Below are 25,707 nucleotides of genomic sequence, written 5' to 3' on the forward strand. Positions count from 1 at the left end.
CAAACTTTAAGCCTTATAATTGATCTCTTTTCATACACAGTCATATATGTGACAGCTTTCACATAACGAACAGGTAAAACGCTGCCAATGTGCTCCTATTCAGGCACCGATTTATCAGTCTGATTGATTGGCAGCTTCACTTCTGGGTCTGTGGTGACCTGAATTGTAGATGGACTGATTATGACATGCCTTGTGGACGATGTCACTGTTTCTGTCTGAGAGTTGACCACAGTGGAGGTCCTGGAAGATTAAAACTTTGTTCCGGATCCTTCGGTCTTCTCATGTTTGTCGGTGACTGGTTTAGTTCCTGTGACACAGTCTGTCTGAACCTCGAGCGTGCTGAGCTGTCGAGGACTGAGTGGGATGGAGGTGGATTGTTTCTGACCTTCTTTTCGTGGGTCATTTCTGTTTTGAGCAGGGCTGTTGCATATCAGCGTCTTTGTCGTCCGAAAAGTCTCCTCCAACTTTTGGCTCTGCTGACACGTCGGGCAGATCAAAGCTTCTGGTGGTGCCAGGTCGGTTTTATTTGTCTTTCTAGCTGCTGATTGGATAGTGATAAACGCAGGTGAAGGTGGAGGATTCGACTGAGGTTTCCCAGAGGCTTCATCAGTGCTCGCATCTTGCCTTGCTGAATTAGTTGTGTTTCCCTGCATGGTAGCACTTTTCAGTGATTTTGTTCTGCTTGACCCAATGCTAATTTTATTATCACCGCCAGAGGATGGGGATCCTTGTATAACCCCAAAGGATTCTTTGAACAGACGTGATAAGCCAGCAATATCTGAGTCAGATTTCAGTGTAGAGACGGCATAAAGTGCCTTCTTTATGGCTTCCTCTACATCGAGGATTCTTGCTAAAGTCTCCTCTTTAAGAGTCGTGATTTCCACACTCGCTCGCTCAAGATCTCCAAAAACGTGTGCCATCGATGACTTGTTTTCAGCGCTTTCTCTTGATACTGGCAACCTTTCGTCTTTGTTGTCAGCTCTGACCTTGTTTTGTTTCTTTTTGTTAGAGCTGACAACCCAATCGGGGACGTTCTCAAAAACTCTCCTCAGAGACCTTACATCAACCTCACTTGTGTCTTTTTCAATTTCTTCAACTCGGCTCAGAAAGCTCTGCAGTTCCCGCTGTTTTCGTAAGTTGTCAAATATTTCCATTGCTGCTGGTATGTTCCCTCTCACGATCTCATCCATGTGAACTGACAGTCGCTGTCGGCGCTCGTCGTCAGTCTCAGTTCGCCCTTTCTTTTCCCTCATCTCGACTTTGCTTTCTTGCTTCTTGATTTCTTTCTCATGCTTGTCTCGACTGTCAGTGGTTTCTCCACAGGTGTCACATGATTGATTGCTTGTAATTTCTGCCACATCTGGATCCACATGTGCAAGAACAGACATTTCTTTATTTCCAGCCACTGGTTTCAGGTTTTTGTTGTCTGGTTGGGGGATTTTCAGTCTTTTGGGCTTTACAGGGGCAGTCTTTGTCTTTTTACCTCCAAATTTCTCAAATGCATCATGGAAATCTATGTGACTTTCATCTGCTTCACTCGTATCACTTTTGGCTGCTAAATCCTGGGTTCTTTTCTCCTCTGCCTTGATATCAGAATTATTTTGGGTTGACTCGTTATTGCTTTGTTTCTCCTTCAGATGTTCTGGTTTAGGTGGAATGGCTGGTTTTGGACCAGTAGGCTTTTTGCTTTTCTCTAAAATGAGTCTCGTTGTTGGGTTACTCTGGGTTTCGTTTTGGTGTGGAGGCTCTGGATTTGCTGCAGTTGCCTCTTGTTTCACTGATATTTGACTTGCTTCATTTTCAGTCACAGTGAAAAGCTCGTCAGCACTGGTCGTTTGAATAGACACCACATCCACGTGTTGAGCTTTTTCTCTGTGAGGCTTTGAAGAGTTTCTGTATATCATAGCTCCTTTAAAATCTCCTCTTGTGACATTAACGTTAGATCTTTCTAAAGATTGCAAAGCTGCTTTAATTTTACCATGAAAAACAACTTCCTCATCCTCCTGTTGTGCAGGACTTGTTTCCAAACTTTGTGTAGTGACCATAGGAGTTTCTAAAGGTTGTTTCTGCGCCCCCCTTGCACCTTCCTGACCTTTGTTGCTGCACGATTCAGGAGTGTGTGTTTCCTCAGGAGTAGCATCTTTGTGGCTTGTTTCTATATTTTTGTGCTGGTAATCTGTTTTCTGTGCTGAGGTGAAGTTTTCTTGAGGAAATTCTTCTTCTACTCTTGAGCGTTTCACAGTATCTGCTGTAACCGAGGGAAAGAGCTCCTCAGATGATTTCTGAATAATAGTCTTTTGTTTTTCTTGTGATGACTGATGCAGTGCAGTTTGGAGGTTAGAGATCTCTTCATTCTGATCTACCACCTTGACTAATTGAGCTTCGTGGGCACCAAGCTCGTGATCTTGTTTCTCAAACTTTTCATAGGACTCCTGCGTCGCAACTTTGGGACATGCTTGCTCTTGTGCTTCATCAGTGCATTCACTGCTTGTACTATTTTCCTGCACATGAGACAATACCCCAGAACTGCATTCTGTAGAGACATTTTGACCTGCGTATATATTTTTGTGGATCTTTTTCTTTGCTTGGTGTTGACTTGGGTCTCCAGAGAACATGCTTTTAAGCCTCTTTACATCCACGGGTACCCACTCAGTAGTTTCCTGCACTTGATCACTTTCCTTTTCATGAAGAACTTCCTGTCCAGCCATAGTTTGGTTTTCAGGGAGTTCTTGAACTGCTTCTTCAGTCTGAAGACTTTTTAAATACTCAAAATCTCCCTTTTCAATGCAGCTTTTGAATAGTTTTACACTCCCCTTTACTTTCCCTTCAGGTGTTATTGATCCTGGGCATGTTTGTTCTTGAGAGAGTTCAAGTAGATCACCTTGGACTGACTTAGTAGCAATTTTTATTTCTTTATGGCCTTTTTTACTCATGTCACCCCTTTCCAGCTCTGATTGATCACATTCAGCACATTTTGGAGGGACGAAGCTCTTCACATCCTTCTCATTATGGTATTTGTAGAGGGAGTAAACAATGACTTTGGCACAGTTGTTGTCATCCTCTTGGATTACCACTCCTTTTCTCAGAGAGTTATCTTGATTGAGAATATCCTCAACAAGCTGAACCACACTGGCAGTTCTGAACTCCGTGTCCTTGTTCGCATTGAACTGATGTTGTTGAACAGGTGCCGTCACCGCCGTGGTCTCGATATCCCCTTTGCTGTCCTCCTTTAGGTAAGTGACCTGAGGTTTTAGGTTTACCCGTGGTAGCAGCTGGAGTATGAAGTTTTGGGCACCGCCTTCAGCCACCTCGTCATGTTTTATCTCAGGCCCACTCTCTGATAGTGTAAACTTAGCTTTTTTAGCAATCATTGTCTCATTGACCTCAATGATAAAGCCAAACGATTGGATGACTCTAATCTGGTAGAGGAAATTCAGCGTTTCCTTGATGTTCTCCACCATTGTCTCAATTTCATCCTCGTTCTGACGTCTAATTTTGTCAAATGGCATTGATTCAAAAAGATGGGTTCTGTTTTTAACATTGGTGGTCGTGTTGTCCTCACTTGCACCGCTACCGCTTGTGATTTGAGTTTTTGATGTATGCACAACGGAGGGCTCTCTTTGTATGTTGGTGGAGATAAAGGGGTTGTTTTGAAAAAGAGCTGCCCTTGTTTTAATAATTTCATCATTCTTTTCCAAATCGGATAAGCTTATAGACTCCTCTTCAAAGAGTGCTTCCTCAGTGGAAAACTCATCATTACATGAGAAGTCGCGTTCAGTTCTTTGACTGACATGAGGACATGGTTGTTCACGGGGCTCTGTTGCTAAATCATTGCTTGTGCTTTCATTTTTTCTGTGTATACTCTCACTGCAAGCCATTTCAAATAGCTTTTTTTGTTTTTGGACTTCCTTTGTCTCATCCCCGTTAATAGAAACCTTTCCCTGGATTTTACCCAGATTTGGCCCAGACATGTTCACAGACTGACTCTCAAATATCCTTCTGGTAGCCTGAACGTCTAGTCTGACCGTCTCTTCCTCACACTCTCTGTCAGTGTCTGGACTAATACCAAGAGATTTTTCAGCTTCCATAACCTCTTTAGCACTTTCTGCACGAGGCGTTTCTTTTGTTTCCTCCAGAACAGCCAGCGTTTTACTAAAATCACATTGTTTCTCACGTCCCCCTTCCATGTGCATCTTGGGGGTGTAGTGAGACACTTTGTTACTCGAGCCACAGTTCTCAAATATCAAGCGTTTCGAAAGGACCTCTCCCTCGTATCCAGTTACGTCAGCTGTCATCCTCTCTGAGCTCAAAACTTCAGCAAGCTCTTCATCTACAACATCATCCAGCATCTTCACCTCTGGATGGGTGTGCTTCAGGAGACGCCTCAGTTCACATTTCTGCCTCTGTTGATATAACATTTCTTTGGAAAGCTGGGGCAGATTAGGTTGCGGAGAATTTGTCCTACAGCTTTCTTCTAATTCTGGCTGATGTCTTGCTGAAGGAGGTAATGGTAAATCCTCTTTTTCTTGGACACTTGAGTCTTCTGACATCTTAGAAGAACAAAGGAATGTTTCTTACTGTTTCATCCATTCAGAGAAATTCATGCTCAAGAGCAGTCACACCTACTCACAGGAATGAGAGCCATGCCAGGTGATTTGTTTTCCTCATGCCACGCGTTAGCTGCTTAGCTGAACTCCAAAGCAACCAGCAAGTACAACCACAAATGCAACCACAAAATGAGTAAAAAATAAAAGCGTGAGGAAGTCTGTGAAGGGAATCTGTTTCTTTATTTTGCAGGTAAGCAGCATATTTTGGATTTTTGAGCCAAAGGGAACACGATACTGCTCGCTGTGCAAATTCAGTGTGCACAGAACAATGTGCATCAATCACAACATCATGCAACACCACAGTGACATTGCACTTTACCTTGATTTGGTTTACTCTTTTCCCAGACTCACGTGACACTTTTCGTTCCTGCAAAGAAATAATAATAATTAAAAGAATTACATCAGCATTATTGTTTGGCTGCTGCCAGAAATTCACTTATCAATAATTAATTTATGATATATTATGATGACATATAGATACCAAACTTCAATGTGTAGCTGAAAATCTACACTATAAAGGCTGGTGGAATAAACCTTTAACTCTTTATTTTCATTGCCAAAAAAAATTTTGATTTTTTTTTTTTTACCTTGCATAAAAATCTCTGAGATAATTCTTTCAGTGTGTAAACTTTAAACAAGTTTACTTTCTATAGTTAACGGTGAACTAAAAAGAAGGGGAGATGTGACATGTACCAATTTTACAGGACTGTTTGCTGATTCCTTGGTTCCCGCTTTGGACAGATAGAGAGCTGATATTGCTTTCACCGAGACAGAAAGTTTCTCCTTGGTTTGGACAAAAGAGCTGTCTCTGAAGTCTGCAGCTGACCTCCTCTTTTCATCTGCAGAGACATCAGACACGGGAGCTTTAATGTTAAATTTTGTTATGGCTCTGTTAAGAAGTCAAACTGATCAGGGTTGTCTCGTGACGTTTTCATCATCGACACGCAGCCAGATTGGAAATAAGTCGTGGCTCGTTTAACAACATATGGCTGACATCTGTGTTATTAACAAACGGCTCGTGCTATTTGTTAATAACACAGGTCCCAATTCGGGGTCCAGCACTTTCGAAGCTGATATTAACAGCTGTCATGTGGCCGAGTTATAAATGTACTGCTTGTTGTGGAGCAGGAGAGATACCCGACTCTGCTGACACGCATACTAGTTAAAACAGGCAAGTCACTGCAACAACGGTTGACTAAGCATCGAAGTTCAAAGGTAAACAGACGTGTCTCAAAGCTGTTTATGAAAGTACAGATACTTTATGAAATCATGAGTCCACAAGCTGGAAAACACTGCAAAAAAGGCTCTGCGACCAAAGAAGAAGAAACATAAAACTCATTGCAGTATCAGTTAACTAATATTACTAATAGCTACTAATATTTCAGATTTGGGCAACTGTTAAAAATGTGAATAATAGCCATTAGTTTTCAGCTTCTACCATACATACTGTATTAAGCTTCTTTAAGTGCATGTGCCACTCCTTTCATTCAAAAATACAAATCTCTACTCACAGAAGAAGAAATATTCCCAGTTCCTTTCTCCCTATCTTCTTGGTTTCTTCCAAACTTTAGTTGTCTGTTGGTTTGTGTCGTGTCATGGAGCCTCTGCCACTCGCTCCTTCTTTCTGTCCCATTCCTCTCCCGGAAACAGCTGACCCTTTCACCCTCCTGCACTTATTCTGGTCTTGTAGCACACCAGCTATTTCTGTCTGGTTGTGGAGTGGCTTACTATTCCTACACCAAGTTGAGTCATCCAAAGCTTTGACAGAACTCGCTGAAGACAGCTCTCCAAGGCACGTCTAACATCTTTGTTTATTTTTGTTATGTTTTTGTGCCCAAAGATGTTTCTTTCAGAACAAATTTTTGAAAGAGCCACATATGTTTATTTTCTTTCTGATATTTTCATCTTAAGCTGAATCGTCTTCAGCAGTTTGTTATTTGACCCTGAATTTATAGAACCAAACCATATTCATCATAGTTCACTGTTTACTCATTACCTAAATCAAGGCGCTGTATTTCCCGGTTTTATCAGCCGGTCTTTTACCTGGAAGCTTGCACTTTGAAGCTCGCTGTAGCTGCTTTCATTATTGCAACGTGTAATTTATGACATGAACTCGCGTTGTTTGTTTATGTTGCTACTCACGTATCCCTAATCAAACTGTAAAAAGTTTAAATCCGAGCTCTGCTGATAACTACTCAATAAAGAGATAGTCCTTTAATCTTAGAAAAGTGAAACTATTGTTCTGAATGCTTTAAAAAAACATTAATTTTGTCCGTTTCTTTAACATGATAGCAGGCAGGGTAATATGATATTCAGGCTGACACAACCAAAGCTTTGCTGAGCTAGAAAGAAGATACTCACCAGCTTGAGATGCTGCAATTTTTTCAAAATCAATACCCCCTATTGTTCTTTTCCTCTCTGGCCAGTGCTGATTTACTACCTATAGAGAGAAACAATAAAACATCACTGCTGCTAAGTAAACTCATTGTGCATCATAGTTTCTATGTGTCAATACAGTTGCAGGAAAAATCTAAGCATTACTAGAAAAAATATGCTATTACATGAATGAGAAAGAAGTAAGGATTCATTAGACCTAAGGCAGGTCAAGAACCACTGAAGTGTGTGATGGATGAGCCGATCTTTTGTGAAACAAGTGCTCAAAACGATGTTCAAAATGATTTTTCTCACAAACAGCTGAAAACACCTTATTAACTATTAAGCAAACGGGAAAATGAAGTGTTTTCAGTGTGTGTGGTAGTTCTTGGCAAGGGAAACGCTGTGCAGCTAGGAGAGAGAATGGATTCCACCAAATGTTGGGAAATTCTAAATGCGTGTGTCTTTTTCTTCTTCTTCTTCTTTTGGCTGCTCCTTTTAGGGTTCTCACCGTCTCTCTAACATCTTTCTGCATCTCATCCTTCACTGTATCCATGAATCTTTGGTGGGGTCTTCTGCACATGTCCAAACCATCTCAGCCTTGTCTCCCTAACTTGTTTCCAAAATGCTTAACCTATCCACCAATGAAAGTCTTAGCATCTTCAGTTTTGCCAGCTCCAGTTTTTTCCCACTACCACTCTGTAAACCTTCTTTTCCACTCTTGCTACTATCTTTCTGTCACAAATGACCCCTGCCACTCATCTCCACACAAAAGATCACTCCAAAAGTTCCAGCTTCAGTTTCTTAAAGTATTTAGCGGCAGCATAATACTGAAAGTGAAAAGGTGGTGGTGCAAAATACTTCAAGATGACTGAAGCTGGAATTTCTGGAGCGAAATCAATGAAAGCTTTGTTTATGCATCTTTGCACTTCAAGAAAGAAGAAAGGAATATTTGCTGTATTTACAAATATATAAAAACCCTGATATTTTTCACACATGCTTTCATCGGTAAATATTTGAATTTTTTACCCTTTAAACTAACTGTGGGTCTATTAGGGAATCTTAAAGTAATAATGAGGTTGTATTTACCTTTCGAGTTACACGATCATCCTTCACATCAGTTTTATCAGCGCATGTTTCCATTCCCTGTTCCTCCACAGCGATCTGTACATCCTCAACCTCTCCGTTCATCTTTGACACGTCTGTCGTGTAACTTGATGTGAAGTCTGCAGCTCTAAGGCTGGTCTTTGCGTTGTTTTTAAGAGAGGCCTTTGACTCAAACAGAGCTCTCAAGGCCTCTATGGACCCTGTGCTGCTTTTAAGGCTGCTCATTGATTTGCTGCGGGTCAAATTGGTTTTGGCTCGAGACTTTTCCTTCTCACTGTTTTTCCTCATCAGAGACTCCAGATGAGTCTCTTTACTTTCCAGTCGAGATGGCGTTATCTGAAAAGGATACACAAGGGAGGGAAGTGTGTGTAAATCCAGCTGCAGTGATTATTCTTTTTCCTGCTATGCCATTGATGCTTTTCATTAATTGGACAAACAGCTAAAAAAATCAGAAGTTACCTCCTTTAGCACCTGGTTTGGCTTTCTGTCATCGTTATCTACTGAGGGTCCTTGAATGGATTTGTTCCCTTTCACAGCAGTTTGATATCTGTCACAAACACAAACACCACATTAATGATTTGATGTCACTAATGACCTACAAGTAGCTTAGAGGGGTGCACAGATACAGAGAGACTGATGCTTTTTTTTTTTTTACCTGGCCACCAATTGGGACACTGACGTCGTCTTGTCCCGCAGCCCCGCATCCGTCCAGACTGGCTTATCACATGACGAGCTGAGGCTCTTCAGCGATTGGGTACGCCTAATATTGCTCTTCCATTCCATGATCAGGTCACGGGTGCACACAGTTTGGATAAATCGCCTAGAATACAGACGCATAATCAATAACATTTGATTATGTTTACATTTCAAGTCCCATAACAAGCATTTATCTTCACTTCATTCAGCTCCACTAACTCACAGGTATGAAATGCCTTGACATCAATAATGCATAGCTCTCAGGGAGTGAGAGAGAAGGATTTGGACGTGTGCCTTTCAATTTAACAGCGATGCAGAGTGCAGCAACTGCTCGATGTAAAGACACGAACTCGAGTTTGATGAAAGCAAGATGACGGCGTAAGTAAAGGAAGTTTTGAGAAGAATAGTTACCTTACAGATGTCGGTCAGTGTCTGCTCTCTGGGAAAATCAAAACACTTCCGCAGCATCACAAGACCTGCACACGGTATAAAGGCTCTGCGAGCAAAGTCCTTTTTCTTCCTCATTACCTTCGACTGTAAAATGTTCGATGAGTAGCAAACAGGGTGTACTCTAAATCCACTGACGTTATAAATTAGGAAAACTTTTATCCTGCAATCCTCATTTTGCTCTGCTATTGCATTGTGTTGTGGCTCCTGCGCTCTCAGGGGAATCATTGATGTTGGATTTCAGATTAGCCCTCTGATGTAATTGTGTGATCTTTGAGCAGCAGTACTCTCTCTATTAAGTAAAAATTAGATGTACTTTATTGATCCTGAGGGCGCCTGGGCCATTACAGCAGCAATGTGGACAAAGGAGAAGCATAGAAGGCATTATTAAATCAAAGGAATTATGATGATACTCATCTTTCATGCTGACAGAGCGACCTGGTTACAGATTTACAGATTTATTGCTATGTGAGAGTAGCAGTAGTATTGTGACTGTCCAAAGTTTGCACTGTTGTGTTCAACTGAAATTTTCTTAAGCAAAATAGAGAATCAGGAAGGAAGAACAATAAGTTAGATACAAAAAACAAAAACATTAAAAAAATTCACATGTGTGCAGAATTCCTAACGTTAACACACCATTAAAGCAGTTTGGCTGTTCATGGAAACGGCTCATTATGAGGTTATGAGGCCCTTATGCTTTAACTGTGAACAGTTATGCTTGTTGAAGACAGGCCAGTGTGTAGATGTGAATGTATGCAAATCAGCGTGGATCCGAAGTGGGCCAGACTAGTGAAATCCCCCCTTTCTGTCACTGCAAGCAAGTTTAATGCGTTTAATCCCCGAAGTGCATTCTCAACTTAGTTTTTCAAGAATTGCTCTTGTGGTAAAGGAAATAAGTCTTTGAGCACTACGCTTGGAAATGTAAGAAATAAATGTGTAGCTCATTAATCAGACTGACGTATATTTCTAAAACATGTTTGTGTTAATTCACAAAAAGATTTTTTTTTTATAGATAGTGAAGGAAAGGGAAATTTTCTGTCATTTAGTTATCGATGAATTACTGTGGTGTCGTATGAATGGCCAGGTAGAGACGTTTAAAAACTGTAAAGCTGTAAAAATACAGTAAAAATTCCAAAGTTGATCCAAAGCCATCCAGTGGGCCAGATTGGAGTCTTTGCCAGGGTCAGTTCTGCCCCCCCGGCCTTATGTTTGACACCCCTGATTTAAATAATTTTAAGGAACTTTTTAAGCATTTACACCGTTGTCATTTAAAAAAAACATTATTTATAAAATTAATTTATAAAAAGTCATTAACTTTGTAAAAACCTCTTTGGAGGCCCCATTTACAAGGCTCTTATTTTAAATCAGATTCCAAGTTGCTGACTTTCCTTTGGTTTTAGGAAGCCAAGGGAGGAACAAGTGTTGAGTAAATGTGTCTCCACCCAAGAATTCCAAGAGCTCCTGACCCCAAAGTGTCAAATGAGAGAAGGAGGAATCTTGCTGACAGCATCAATACTAACGCAGGACCCCCCAACCAGAATTCACTGCCACACGCTGCATTATAATGTCTGTGAAATGTGTACGCAGACTGCCAACCTGTGAATAAAGCCCATATAAACCACTGCTGGCTTTTCCTACAGCCATAGCCACAGTGTGTATGCAGACACAGCAACTCCCCATCCCCCTCATGTTAAATAATGCGCAATTTTTGATAACTGTGCCATCTTATGGTGAGATATATTTACTGCAGTAAATCCATACGGGTTAAGTAATGTGTTTAAAGCTGCATTTAAGGTATTGATTTTTTTTGGCCACTTGGGGGCAGTGAAACAACCTGAACATTTACATATTATGGCTAATTTATTATTTGCTGTTTTTCTGTATTTTTGTGAGTCTGCGCTGTGAAACACAGAGCAGTTACATTTTCCGTCCACCTATATAGTTAAAATATACACAAATTGCTTTGATTTTTAAGGTAATCTGACTGCAGACACGTCTTTTAAAAAATAATTTAATTGTATTGAATTAAGATCTTCTAGTGTGTAAAATTTAATTTGAATGTGGTGGTATTTAGATTCTTACCCGATCTGAGCACATTTTTCGTGTGTCTTTTTTAATTAATTAATTAAATAAATTATTGATTCATTACCTCCATTTCACCAAGTAGATGTTATAGACAATGGAAGCTTTTGTCAGAGCGCACAATTCATATTCCCCCTCTTTAGTCTTGCTTTCTGCTAATCAGTCTTCAAACAAAGAGAGAGCAACAGCAGCAGCACACACCCCTGGGGCAAAACTGTGAGAATCAGCCTGGTTGTCTCTCCCCCCCGCCCTCCCCCTCTGACTACAGCCCTCATCCCTCCCATCTAAAACCCACTCCTGTCTCTGAGGCACCAGGGAGATGAAAGGGAATATGCAATGCGCCGCCTTTGACTGCGAACTGTGCGGCGTTATTAGGGGAAGTTTACTGGCCTTGTCTGCGTTTTAAACACACTTGCTTACATCAGGCAAGTGTTTACAGGGAGGTTCCGTGGTTGATTGGTTGGTGGGAGCCTTTTAGTACATGCAGATTACACTCCGTGTCTGATCCGGGGCTGCAGAGAGCACCAGCAGACGCACACTGATCTCTCTCTTACTTACTGTCCTTTCTCACTGTGCACAAGCAACTAGGAGAAGAAGCTCGGCCATATTTCAACCCGATAACATTCGTAGACCAGCAGAGGGCGCAAAAGACCACCGACAGGCACAGCTGTGTATGTTTCTCAGCCACATTCGGGTTATGTGGGAACATTACAGTGAGGCTATTCAAGGCCAAACTAGGTTATTGCAGTGCACCAAAATAACTCACAACATACAGCAGCGAGAACAGACAGCAGAGAGCTGTGGAAGATAAGGTCAGCGCTGCTCAATAAATTACGTCGTGCATGAAAGTATTTAAAATAAATAAATAAAAATCCCAGACAGTGAAATTCATTTAGATGCAGGGTAACTCTTCGTGTACCAGACAAATACTCCCCTAGTCAGGCGTTACCTCACTTAAACCTGCTGCAGTCGTGCATTTCTGATGGGCCCTGTCTGCATCACAGAGGAGCCAGACTGTGGTGTTTGCTCAGAGGCTCGTGCACGAGAGTGACACACGCGCGCGCGCGCAAAGACACATCACGCACCTCATATGGCCAGCTGTCATGAGTTTGGATAATATGCATGCATTGTGACACAGCGTGTGTGCGTGACTCAGTACTGGCCTGTGTGCGCGCGTGTGTATGTGAGTCATGCTGCCGCTACTAGTGATACTGCCCAACATGTAATTGAGGTAATCTAGCTGCTGTTCATTCAGAGTATTCATGACATATGTGGAAAAAAAAACAGGCTTAAAAGATTAATTATTAATCATTAAAAATTAAACAAGTAATTATTGTTACCACAAGCTTCTGCTAAGCAGTGTGCTGCACCTTGGATTATTTCTTTAAACACACATTCTTTCAGATCATTTTTTGGCACATGTTGGGATATCTTATTTATTCAACAGTCATTTCTTGGCCAGATCACTTTGATGCCAGTAGGAAGCCCAATTAGTTAAAAAAAAAAAAAAGTCCCATCTGTAGTTTAGATCTCAGTCTTCCTTTTAGACTCAGACCACCCTTGAAGAGGCTGAAACAGACAGCTACAAAGAGAGGTAACTTTAGTTTGCTGGTTTTTCTCTCGTGGTCAAACATTGATGCTGTGTTGTTTTGGTAGTTTTACATTTTCCGTGGCTTTCGTGTTTAACTTGTTTGTTCTGGCTTTTAGGCTAAAGGTGACTGCGTCGGGCTATATGAGTGCATTTCTTCTGTGCAGTATGCAATCAAAAGTCTCTGGATTAAATGTAGTAAATGCAACACATTCAGATCACTTTGATTTCTTTTTTCTTTCATTTTAATCTCATGCAATAACTTAGTTTGCTCAGTGTGTTACTGGCTTTCCTAACATTCAGACATTTGAGACAGAAATCCAACATTTCTAACGAGCTATACAGCACAGATTTGTCAGCATCTTTGAAACACATCTGCTCCGCCGCAATATGCATTCTTGTGCGTTCATCTGTTCTTCATGATGTGTTTTTGACGTAAGAGCAAATGTTCTGTGTGTGCATCCAAAACAGAAGTATTCACACAGAGAAAGAGAGAGCAGATGATGGTTTCCGGATCGTGCTGCCAAATGTGTAAAAGACGTGGAGGATGCACTGTGTGATGATTTGGCTAAAAAATAAGAAATGCAAGATTCATTTTCGTACTAACATGACACTTCTAATCTAATGTTTCACATATAGTGCTGTCAACCTTTAATAAATGAGATTAGTCATTGATCCAAAATGCTGCAGAGAGAGTAGTGTCAGGGACTAGAAAGGGAGAGCACATTTCTCCCATATTGGCTTCTCTTCATTGGCACCCTGTCAAATAAGAATCACATGTAAAATCCTTCACCCCTCATACAAGGTCTTAAATAATCAGACCCCATCTTATCTTAAAGACCTTGTAGTACCATATCAACCCAATAAAGCACTTTGCTATCAGACTGCAAGCTTACTTGTGGTTCCTAGAGTATTTAAAAGTAGAATGGGCGGCAGAGTCTTCAGCTGTTAGGCCCCTCTTCTGTGGAACTGGCTCCCAGTTTGGATTCGGGGAAACAGACACCCTCTCTACTTTTAAGAATAGACTTAAAACTTTCCCTTTTGATAAAGCATATCATTACAGCTAGATTAGGTGACCCTGGACCCTCCCTAAGTTATGTTGCAATAGGTTTAGGCAGTTGGGGGCTTCCCCTTTCTTGTTCACTCACTATATGTTTACACCCTCTCTGCATTCAATCATTAGTTATTATTAATCTCCGGCTCTCTTCCACAGCATGTCTTTTGTTCTGTCTTCTTCACCTCACCCCCAACCTGTCATGGTAGATCGTTTTCCTCCCTGAGCCTGGTTCTTCTCCAGGATCCTTCCTGTTTAAAGGAAGTTTTTCCTTCCCGCTGTCGTCAAGTGCTTGCTCTTATGGGGTCCTTTGATTGTTGGGCTTTTCTCTGAATTATTTTGTCTCTGCCTTACAATATAAAACAAATATAACTGACCTTGTTCTGCCGATTCATGTACATGACTAATTGTGCACTCTGGATCGTTTTCTTGGGCCTGTGAAAGCACAGGTAGAAAAGTCACACAAGCACAAATCAAAAATGACTGTTTTTTTCCCCCCTTTTACACTGATCACATATTCATAAGCAACACCAGCACCTGACAATTAGGTTTCGTCTTTCATTTTTTGACTTGATTGATAGTGAAACTTAGCCTACTGCAGTTTGCAAAGTTGTTGCCACAGACAGGTTTACGCTGAAGAATGGGCGGAGTGTTGAAAACACTACAGCGGAACTGATTTGTCAGAGTTTCGTGGAATATATACACTCAGCATATAATGAAATTTATATTGGTAATGATTACGATGCTGGAAACATATTAGAAGACAAAGCATCATGAAAAGAACTTTATAATATTAATGTCTGTGTCAGTAATAAGAAATTCCCTCTATAGATTATGTCAACTGCTTTTGTGATGTTTTGATTCCACATTTGAGCATCTTTGTCGGTTTGTCTGCCACTGACTAGTTCCTTCATTCTTCTCTCAGTAAAGAAAGTGAGGGGGAGGAAGAGAGAGGGACTGCAGGAGAAAGAATGAAAGAAGCAAGATAAAGGTGTATATATTTATTCTTCAGCTGAGTCACAAATCAAAGGGAGAGCTGGAGAGGAGCCGAGGCTTAAAAGAAATCTTATTTTAATGCAAGTGGAAACATCAATACCGATCTGCGGCTGCTGAGTTTACATTACATTTTTACAGTTTGAGTCTTAGTTATTTATGTGCTTCTTATTAGGCAAAGTGAAAAACTATTTAAAAAACAAAACAAAACATAAAGAGCTTAAAAAGCTTTTGTCCGCCATAATTGCAAGGAGCTTGTAGTAGGAGTCGATGCAGTCACTGATAATATTTCTGCTTCTGCGGAGAAACAGTACAGGATAAACACGATTTTCTTCTGTTGCCAGAGAAACTCCACACGTGTTTTTTCTTGTACATAATGGATTCTAACTATGTGTAGCAGTTTATTCAGGCAAGCATCATGTTTTGGAGAACGGTGAAGGAAACAGAACAAAAATAAAACTGAGAGTTACCAGAGTATTTCACAGATGATTTGTTTCCAGTGCCTCAGGACCTAAGTGGGAATCTATGTGTCATTAGGAAAGTCTTTCCAGTGCTGAAAAGACAAAAAAACAAAACAAAAAAAAAGTTCAGGGACAGGCTGTCAGCTTCTACCGACACATGGCTATGATTTGCAGGAGCACTCAACCCCCTCCCTCCTCCCCACCCTTTCCAAAGGAGAACATGAGCAGTGCTAAGAAGCAGCACATTGTGTTTGCGTTCCCTGCCCCTGTCCTGCATGTTTTCCTGCAGGTGTGTAAGCCAGCGTGTTGTGCTTGAGAGAAAACGTGCGTCAGTACAGCTGAGTGGGAGTGACTATAACCTTTTTTTCCCCCTGTCCCTGAACAAAACCCCGCCTATTTCAGTGTGCCCGCGCACATGGGTAGTGCCGAGCCCGCGTGCGTGTGTTTTGTGTGTCAGCAAGAGTGTATGTTTCACACGTGTGACCGCTGTGGAAGAGCCTGGTGCTCTAAGCTGCTTTGCAGAGCTTAGGAGGGCAGGCGCTTGCTGGCTACTCAAAGGGCTGTGCTTGCTACATGCCTGGAGGGGGTGACGGCATAGCTGAGCACTGGAGCATGGTGCCCAGGGTTTCACATAACAATGCTGGGTCAGGGGCAGCCCACAGAGGCCCTGCACTGAACTGTACATGGCCACAAACATAGCTCTTGTTCAGCAGTCGGAGAAAGTGGCAGCAATTTATCAGTTAATGAAAGTCAAAGTACTTCCTGCTCTTTGGTGCATTGGTAGCAAAGTACTACTTTTTAATCACGAATGATGTCTTTTCACAGCGTGTGATAAATGTGATATCGTTGGTGGTATTTTGCTGCTCATATCTGATGAAGCAGGTAAAAACTGCACAGTTTGCACTGCTCTACATCTTGAGTTAGTGCAGATGTACTTTATGCACACACAAACACATAAACACAAACGGATAGCACGCATGCAAACATGTACGCATGCAGTGTACACTTTTACTGGGAGCATGGAGTCCTGCAGGACTTCATGTTCGCTGCTGTTGATAACACACACACACACACACACACACACACACACTTTTTCTGCCTCTCCCTAGATTCAGTTCATGTGGGGAGCTGGAATATCAGGTTTACTGTCTGTGTGCACAGTTTGTACTTGCAGCGTCACCTTTGCTCCTCCTCCGTCAGCACAAGGCAGCACTGCATCGGGGCACTCTATGCAACTCTCCAAGGATATGGCAACCAAACCACTGGCGGGCCCTGTCACCAGTGGGAATAAAGGGTTGCCAGGAGATAATTATCACAGGGAGTTAAAACAGGCCTTTGTATGCATTTGGATAATTGGTTGCATATGAAGAACAATGAATCCTAAAAGTGTTTAATGAGTTTTTATTGGTCAGTGCTGCTGGGCTTTTGCTGGCCAGAGTATTTTGGGGCTTTGTGTGTGGTTCATTCATGGTTTCATTCTGTAAAAATGTGCAATTGTTGTTTCTGCGCATTCCCCTCTTCTGCGGAACCCCAGACGACCCTCCGGTGGCGCCAGTCGAGGCTGGGCCCTGTGAAAGAGGATGGGAAAGAGGAGGAGGAAGACAGGAGACACGAGTATGAGGGAAATGAAATATATTAGGACAATAGAGTATATTAGGAAGCTGGAAAAAAGAAGACACATAAGTGCTTAATACTACAGCCCAAAATTTCAATACTAGGAAGGAAAATCAAGATGCATCTGTTTGGTTCCCTTCTAGTTTCTGAGAAATGAATTGCTCCTGTGTGTACGCTCGCTTTTATCTAATAAGCCAGTCCCGAAGTTAGTTATTGTTAGTTAAGCAATCAGCTGCACCGGGAAAGACTTCTGTGGTTTGACTGTGGGCCCAGTGGAGCCTTGCCTTTTGAAATACGATCCTGCACGAGAGACGTCACACGGCGCAGCTCCTGGAATGTCCTGCGTAGACTGAACAAACACAAACAGAGGCCTGCTGTAATCTCTTATCTCTGCCTGTGACACTTTGTACTGCAATACCATTAAATAGGCAGATATCTCAGAGAAGCTGCATTATTGATCTTTTATAGCTGGAGAGGATCATATTATCTGCATATGCAGGGAGGTTTTGTGATGACACGTGACACTCGTCCTTTTAGCAGTTCTTTTACACTTTATATACAGTCACTGGTCATGACCAGATAGGTAATTTCATTCTTATATACAGTTATAAAGTCATCTGCACCAGTTTTGTCTTTGTTTATGAAGCATTTGAAAACTCTTCTTTTTTTTTTTAGAATTTGACAAATAATATCTCCTGTTTATGTCTCCGTTTATGTCATCAATCTTTGATTTATTTTTGGGAAAACTGTGATAATTTTAACAGAAACCTTGAGTTACATGGATTTGGAGAATGGTGACATAATGAGGACTGTTGGTCATGATGTCACGGCCTTTGCTGCAGAGATCTTTTGAAGGATTGTGTAACTGCACATGCAGAATCCTTCTGTCTCACATATGTTGCTTCTTTGTCCTATTTGCACTCGTATCACGAGCCTATGAAATTATAGGACCTCTCACGTATAACAACAAGTGGAATCGAGGTCTTTAGTAAACAGTTAACGGTCTCGGTTAAAAAAAACAAACAAATATTACAATGCTCAAAAGCTTTGATCTAAAACCCATTCTACACAATGCTATTCATGCTGTTTTGTTGTGGTTGGATTTGCTGCAGCACTTCCTTCAGGATCTGTTTTGGTCATACCAACCCTCTCCACTGGAGGCACTGTCCCACAGGCTCTCTGCACAGTCCTTGCTCATGAAGGGCAAGATGCTGTATACAAGATACTGTAAACATGATGCAATCATATTGAATGTCACCCAACTATTGCAGTGTATGCTCTCATTTTATGTGCATGTTTTAATGACTGAAAGAACAATAATGTGTAGCAAAGCTTAAGAGGTCTTATTTTTTTGCACAGGAGAATAATAGAGGAAACAAAATGTAAATTCAACAAAATGCAAAATGCTGCATATATAATCCAAAACGTGTCCACAGATTGGCAACTGGGTTGCCTTTTCTATTGTGATTAATACTGCATCTGACCTCAGGTTGTCCACTCGGACATGTGACGCTTTGAAACTGCACATGCAGAATCCTCCCCTGTTACACAAGGCAATCACCAGATCTGTGCATGTGTTTGTGTGCGAGAGTGTTTTGAGGGCTTGGGAGCACATGACCAGTACAGATATGATTAATTACTGCAGCTTGAATGGACATTCAGACAGAAAATGGACTTTATTTGCACATCTGTGTGTACTGAGATAAAACTCCTCTTTACACATTAACACACCCAGTTTATATCAAAGTTTAACATTTACACTCAGGGCAGCTTTTTTAATACTTGCCTCATCCTTATACTCACCTTTTTCTCCTGATTTATTTCTCATATTTAAATCACGCAATCTGAGGGTTTATCTCACAATCTTTTATTTCATATTAATAGTCAGCCTCCAAGGCTGATTATTAATATGCTCCTGGGATATTAGCGGGCTGCAGTGTAATTAAAGCACTGCAAAATCCAGCCTTAATTCATGACTTCTTGTGTGTTTGTGTTTTTTGTATATTTTTTGCATTAGATTGCATAGGATCGACTCCATGGTCACTACTATGCAAAACTACTAGTATTTTATGCAATCTTTTATGCAATCTCCTTTATGCAATCAGTTTGCATATTGTTTATGTTTTGAGAGTTAAAGCATAAAATAATCATGCTGAAAAGGTAATGTGACTCGGGACACGTCTTCCTTTGGTTGAAATCATGCACAAAGATGTCAGAGAGTCAGACATAAAGACGTCATTGTTGTTGCTTCAGTCAGCAGAGGGAAGTTGGAGAAAAGATGACAGACTGTTGGTTGTGTGTAGTCTTGCTGAGCTCTGGCTGTATGTCCCTCGACTGCCGCTCTCTTTTTCTCTCCCTCTCTCCACACACCTCCGCACCATACTCTCTCTCTCCTGAGGCACGACTCTGGTCACCGTGGATATTAATACACTGCTCTGCCACTGAGTGTGCTCAGCACAGAAGTGAAAATATCTGACAGGCACTATTTATAGACCCTGCAGGCGGACAGGCAAAATCCACAGCAACACGATCCAGCCTATTCTGGAGTCGTGTTCCACAGAAATCGCCTCAGCAGAAAGGAGCTGCAAAGCCTGGGGGCCGGGAGCACAACTTGGCCATGGTGGGGTTTTTTTTTTGTTATAGAACGGTGGTGGCAGTTATGGGTGGGGAAAGCTGTTGTGGAGTGTACAAATGAAAGTGACACATTTGACTGTAAAGAAAAACAAAAAAAGTGAAAATGCACGCGCATTCACAGGTGTGTACTTTTGCTTGCTTCTGTGCCGTTGCCGTGAAGTTGTGCAGACATTCATACAACCTTGGTGAGGATTTACACAATGTACAGGATGCACGTGTTAATGATGAGGACTGTGTGTGTTCCAGCTCATGCTATTTGGCTCACATTTCGATGTTACGCATTATTAAAGATGAATCACACACACCAGCAGCATGAGAGTGTAATCTGAGGCAGGTCAGCTTGGTGGACAGATCTGCTTCAGGCATCCTGTGTCATCCTGAGAATTGGGACACAAGTGGAGAGGCGAGATAGATGAATAATGAAAAGCAACTTGGGTGCATGTTGTCCTCTGTCACCTCCCTGATTATGCAAATCTGAGAAAGAAAGCGCTAATACACAGGGACTGAGGAGAGGTACAGTATCTCCTTCTCTTCTCAGATCTACTGTGGAGACCTGCGCAAGGCTGATCTAGCCTCTTTCATCACCTGTGACATTTTAATAAGAGGTTCTTATGATGAGCCTGCAGCTCTGTCCCAATAAAACTATTTTATTTTTTCTAATTGGGAATCTTTTCATTTCAAAACATCACCATGCTAATCATGTGGCTGCTAGACAGTACCTGCACTCTATTGTACCAAGGCTCCCTGCAGCTGCCTCGGGATAGTTTGAGCGTCATACCCAAGCACAGAGTGAGGAGATTTTCTCCTCTTATCTCCCTAGAACAGGAGACAACAGAGGAGAACTCACAGAACATCTTTTTTTCTTGCAGCTGAGGTACTCTGAAATGTTAGTCATCATGAAACATGGGAATCTTTATGATGCATATATGTGATTGTGAGACACTGACTCTCTATTTGCACTCTGTCTAATGATGGGTAATTTCTGTCTTTCTGCAAGCGCTTTCAAGTCTGTCTTTACCTCAGATTTTTCCAGACTCTCTCTGCGGCTGAGGATTCAGTGCACTGTGGGCTTAACTCAAATCTCCAAAAATGTACAGATTGATTGATAACGTACAGAAATGTATTGTTTCAGAGGATGAAACCATATGACTGGCGACTGCACTGACATCGACTGCCACCGGGGGTTGGTGTTTAAGGTTCTCAGTGACACGCTTTAAACACTATTTTGCAGATATGTCAATATGCTCTGTATCTAATAGTTTTCTTACTCTCTGCATATAAAAACTTTAAAACTCATATACTGTATATAAAAGATGGAAGTGGCCCCATTCAGGTCATCCATCATGTTTGAAGCCTCCAGATGTGACCCTCACCATGTTTCTTTTTCTTTCTTTTTTTTTTATAGCCAAACATGTCCATATGTTGAGAAGAGGCTAATGCTGCAAATTATTAGGAATATTAGCACAGGCTAGCTAGCTTGATAATTCACTATTATATTTAATAGCATAATTTTTTCCCCCACTTATCCAGTCCAGTTATTCCAGTTATCATAAGGCAGAGCTGGAAACACTCCAACAGTCAATTTAAAGTCAGTTAAGTTAACATACATGTCTTTGGACTGTGGGAGGAAGCTGGATTACTCACAGAGAAAAACTCCACACACAGAGGCCCCAGCTGGTCAGTGGGTTCAAACCATGGACCTTCTTGGTGTGAGGCTAGCCGCTGGAAAATATTCAGCAAAACAAATTAGCATGTTTTATACGGCTGAATGCTGAATAAGCTGAAATAGCAGCCAACTGGCATTCAAAGCAGCTTTGTCTTTATTAGTAGCAATCGTCAAGTCTCAATGGGTGATTTATTTAAAAATAAAAAAACTGTCCCTATTTGTTGTTAAGTTAGAAATTATTTGTCCATGATTTTTCTCATTAATAAAGGTGGGAGTTTATGGAAAATATATTACTTTTAGTGCTAGCCTGAAGACCCACTGCTTCCACATCAGCTTTGTCTTTTAGCAATGTGTTATTTTTTTTCATCAGCTCACTGTACTTTATGTCTAGCGCTAATTAGCATAAATAAGCATTTTTTATGTCTGTGATGACAGATGCTCTGACAGTAAAAAAATAGTCAGCACTATGCCTTTATACATCAGCACCAAGGTTTACCTTAAATCACCCCACAGTCTCACTGACCTACTACCATGCCTGAGACTAGCGTTGTTTGAAACTGGTGCAACATACTGTAAACGAATATACATCTGGTCACACACAGGTTTGTTTTCTCAAAGTCTATTTTTTTTTATTTGTCATCAGAGGTAATCTTCCTTCTCTTCTCCAGACATTTGTGTAGCTTTTTTATTCTCACCTCCTCCTGCTGCTTTATCATCTCTCTTGCCCTTTGTCGCTGCAGGAGAACTGAACTTGACGTTCAGAAGTTAAGACACATCTCAGTTTCCCCCCTCTCTCAAGGACAGCGTCTTCTTCTTCTGAACTCCACAAAACGATGTGTTGCTATTTATGTGCATGCGTGTGTCTGTGTGTGTGTGTGTCACGCAGGGAGATAGACAGGGTGGCAAACAGATGGACTGGCAGACTGGTCGTCTGCTTGTCGACTTTCAAGACTCACCAAACATCGCCTTTTTGTGACTACACTGTGTACTTGCAAGTTTGAAAAAAAAGAAAGAAAGAAAAAGAAATGGGAGGGAGTGAGCCTCCTGTTATCTGAGAGCGTGTGCTGCCTGAGCATGTGGAGGGAGTCACATGTTCCTTGCCGTGCTTTCCAAGCCTGTCTGCTCACCTGGTGGTTGCCATGGGAACAGCCAGACAGCGGCAGACTTTGCACCAGCCTCCTTGGGGGGATTGTGAGAACAGAGAGGAGGTTTAAGAGCGAGGAATCTCTTTAAAAAAAAAAAAAAGCTTCGGGGAAAAACCTCCAAACTTTTTGTTTTTTTGATGCTTAAGGCTCTTAATTCTACAGGAGTTTGGTGTTTTTGAAGATTTCAGCAAACCTGTTTTAGTTCAGGTTTTAACAAGGACCTTTGTTCTATATTTTTTTTCCTTCTTTTTGTGCAAGCCATAAAGTTTTAAAACACTTTTAAACGATTGACTTTATATGAATATCCCACTGTGTGCAGTAGCTGCTGAGGAATGTGAGCTTTTGGGAATTTGTTTTAGACAAAGGGAGTAATGTGTGCACACGCTGATGCATTAGACCTCCCTAACACTATCATCTGAGGTTAAAACACACATGCTTTGTCGTCACTGCCTGATCATTTGCATTCTCAAGACGGGGGGTGAACAGAACAGCTCTGTTGTCCTTTTTTTTCATGTGTCCTAAAGACAACTCGCAGATGGACTGAGGCGGTGAACGCTGCCGCAGCACTGAGCACTTGTTCTTGTGGTTTGGGGATTTTTTCCCCCCTTAATTGTGCCTCCAGTTTATTATGCTGACACTTGAATAGCAAGATGTTCCCAGCTTTATCGCACCAGTTGCACACTTCTCTCCTTTGTGTTTTGCCAGCTGCCCTGAGCGAAAGGAGACCGGTGAGGGGTGTGTGTGTGGGGGGGCTGACTGTAAGGATGTGTCTCTTAATATATATATATATATATATATATATATATATATATCTCACCATGGTTCTGATCACTGCTGTGTCTGAATGGAAGAAGAGTCAGCACCAGCACCTTTGATCCTCTTCTCACCACTACCAACCCTCCCTCCCCTTTTTTTCTCAGCTTATTCCTCCTTCTCCCAGCTGCGAGCCCTCACAGCCAGGAGAGGACCACAAAGTAGCTGTACACGTAAAAAACCAAAAAAAAAAAAGAGCAAAAGGAACTTGCAGAAGATGATAGAAAACCAGAAGACAGACTGGTTGGACAGACAAGCAAACCACCAAATACTCATACTTGGGGAGAGATAAATGATAAGTGGTTTGTGATAGGGCGCTCTGTGGCACGGTCCAGCTGAGCCCTTCCCGTCTGCCCATGTGGGATTACCGCAACACAAACATGTGAGGCTGTCCATCGGTCCCACAGGATGCTGGGAGACACTTACATAAAGCAGCTCCCGTTCTTGGTTGGTGCACTCTCACATGAGGGAACATGTGAGACAGGCGCTCTGTGTCGCTTCCGCTGCTTTCACCCTTTTCCCTCTCCTTTGTCTGTCGCTCTATCTGGGATGGCACTGCGAGACTACAGCACAGACATCCAGACGAGCACCAGTCATTTATCACTTAGTCTCGTCGCTCACTGAACAGCCAGTCTGCTGTCTGCAGAAGTTGTCTGACCTTCCAGCCAAAAGATTTAGCTTTTCACACCCGTCTCTTCCAACCTGTGCCTTCAACCCCTTCCCCCTGTGCCTCACAGAGGATGGCCAGAGGTCAGTGTGCGATGTGCAGCTGTAGGACAACAGAGAGGTTGAAGAGGAGCAGGGGCAAAAAGTGCTGAGTGCAAAGGAATGGCCACCCACATGACGTCACAGTCACAGTTTGAGCTCACAGCATTGTGCCGGTGCCAGACTCCCATGCTGCCTCACTGGTGTAAGCGGCACAGCCTCAGATAAACACTGGAAGCCAGCCATGCTCGGGACATAACACAAAGCTGCTGTATGTAGTACTCATAGTAAAAAAGGGATTTTAAAAGATTCTGAACAGTAGTAAAATGCTTAATTATTGATTTATCTCTTATTTTACTTTTATGAAGTCACTCATATGATGGTTCACTAGTTTATCTTTTATATTATGCAACCTAATGCATTAAGGAAATTGCAAAAGCCAAGCCTTTTTCAGTTCAGTACGTTTTTGAATTTACACTCATGGCAGGCAGCGTTTTTGAGTTCTTCTGTGACATCATAGATCAAAGCTCATACCCATCTCTATATTTTGATTCGCCTTGAAGTTATACACTATCGCAGCAATCAAAATTGGCTACGTAGAAGTTCCCCCACATACTTTTTTTATTCAGGACTGGAGCTCCTCATGACCCGCACACTCCTGCTACTTTAACTTGTCTGAAATTGTTGCTATAGCAGCCACTTCACATTTCTAACATCATGGGCAGTGAATTTTGAAAACGTATTTCACAGCTACAGAAGCCACATGCTACCCCGAGAAGCCCTCTGGCAACCTGCCACGCCACGACTTGGCATCCCGGCCGAGCTTGTACCTTCACATGCAGCATCAATAGCACGTCCAGACCGAATTAATCCTCGGCTCCAAGAAAAGCGGCTGCATCGCCTCCTGTCACCTGTAGAGACACTATGCTGTCACATTCATATCCTGCTTACTTTGCAGGGGAAAGATCCCTCAGATAGTTATCTATCTGTACACATATTCTGGGCGTGCTTCCCAGTCGGCAGATCGCCCTTGGCACAGGCACAAGCAGTGATGCCTCCCTGTCCTTTATCTACTTTCCTGCAGCTTTGCTTTAGTGTGCCACCATGAACTGAAGACTGAGGCTCCCGGGCAAACAGGCACAGTACACAGTGAACTAGACAGATTATCTTTGTCGAGGGAAGAGATCGAGACAGATTATCGCATAACAGTCATCACCATCACTATTTCACTCCCTCCAGGGAACCCAGAAAAAGTCTCTGACTTATACAGATTATTATCAGCAGAAGATAGTGGTTAGCTCATTAGGAAAATGCTTTAACAAAGGGTTTATTCAAGGCATCCTTCCTATTTATATGTTGTACACCAAGTACATGCCACTGATCTGTCTCTGACAGATTCCAGACATATCACACTGATAATCTAATTTCTGGTTGTCAGACATAAATTGTTGGACTGGCACGAAACTATGAATATTTAATGAGAAAGTCTGAATTAGAGCATCAACAGTCTCTGGCTCACAAGACAATGTGTGCAGACTTTTTAATCCCAGCACTGCTGCCGTTGCTGTAGATTTCAAACACTCAGCATTTTTTGCTGATCGCTGTCACATCTGTCTCGCAGAGTAAACATGCTTTCATTGTAGCTGTGATTATTGACACGTATTTGCTTTCCAGGCTGCTGCTGCCTCAGGGCACTTAGAGGTAAGCGGTTGTAACCTCTTC

The 25,707-nt window shown here is 41.9% G+C and overlaps 1 protein-coding gene and 1 long non-coding RNA gene across 2 annotated transcripts in view; one reads left to right on the forward strand and one right to left on the reverse strand.

Annotated features, from left to right (window-relative positions):
• LOC113029365 (xin actin-binding repeat-containing protein 1) lies at window positions 1-12,343 on the reverse strand. The gene is made up of 8 exons (XM_026180197.1): window positions 12,262-12,343; window positions 8,743-8,907; window positions 8,547-8,634; window positions 8,070-8,423; window positions 6,969-7,047; window positions 5,301-5,446; window positions 4,927-4,974; window positions 1-4,550 (listed from the first exon to the last, which is right to left on the reverse strand). The coding sequence occupies exons 2-8, from the start codon at window positions 8,868-8,870 to the stop codon at window positions 249-251; spliced, it is 5,145 nt and encodes a 1,714-aa protein (XP_026035982.1). The 5' UTR covers window positions 8,871-8,907; window positions 12,262-12,343; the 3' UTR covers window positions 1-248.
• Window positions 12,344-12,852: 509 nt separating this feature from the next.
• The window catches only part of LOC113029776 (uncharacterized), a 55,032-nt gene continuing 42,177 nt past the window's right edge, over window positions 12,853-25,707 (forward strand). Inside the window, exon 1 of the long non-coding RNA XR_003273495.1 lies at window positions 12,853-12,906. This is a non-coding gene — a long non-coding RNA (uncharacterized LOC113029776). The remainder of the gene's footprint in view (window positions 12,907-25,707) is intronic.

This window comes from Astatotilapia calliptera, chromosome 9, assembly GCF_900246225.1.
Source record: "Astatotilapia calliptera chromosome 9, fAstCal1.2, whole genome shotgun sequence".
NCBI classification, from domain to species: domain Eukaryota; kingdom Metazoa; phylum Chordata; class Actinopteri; order Cichliformes; family Cichlidae; genus Astatotilapia; species Astatotilapia calliptera.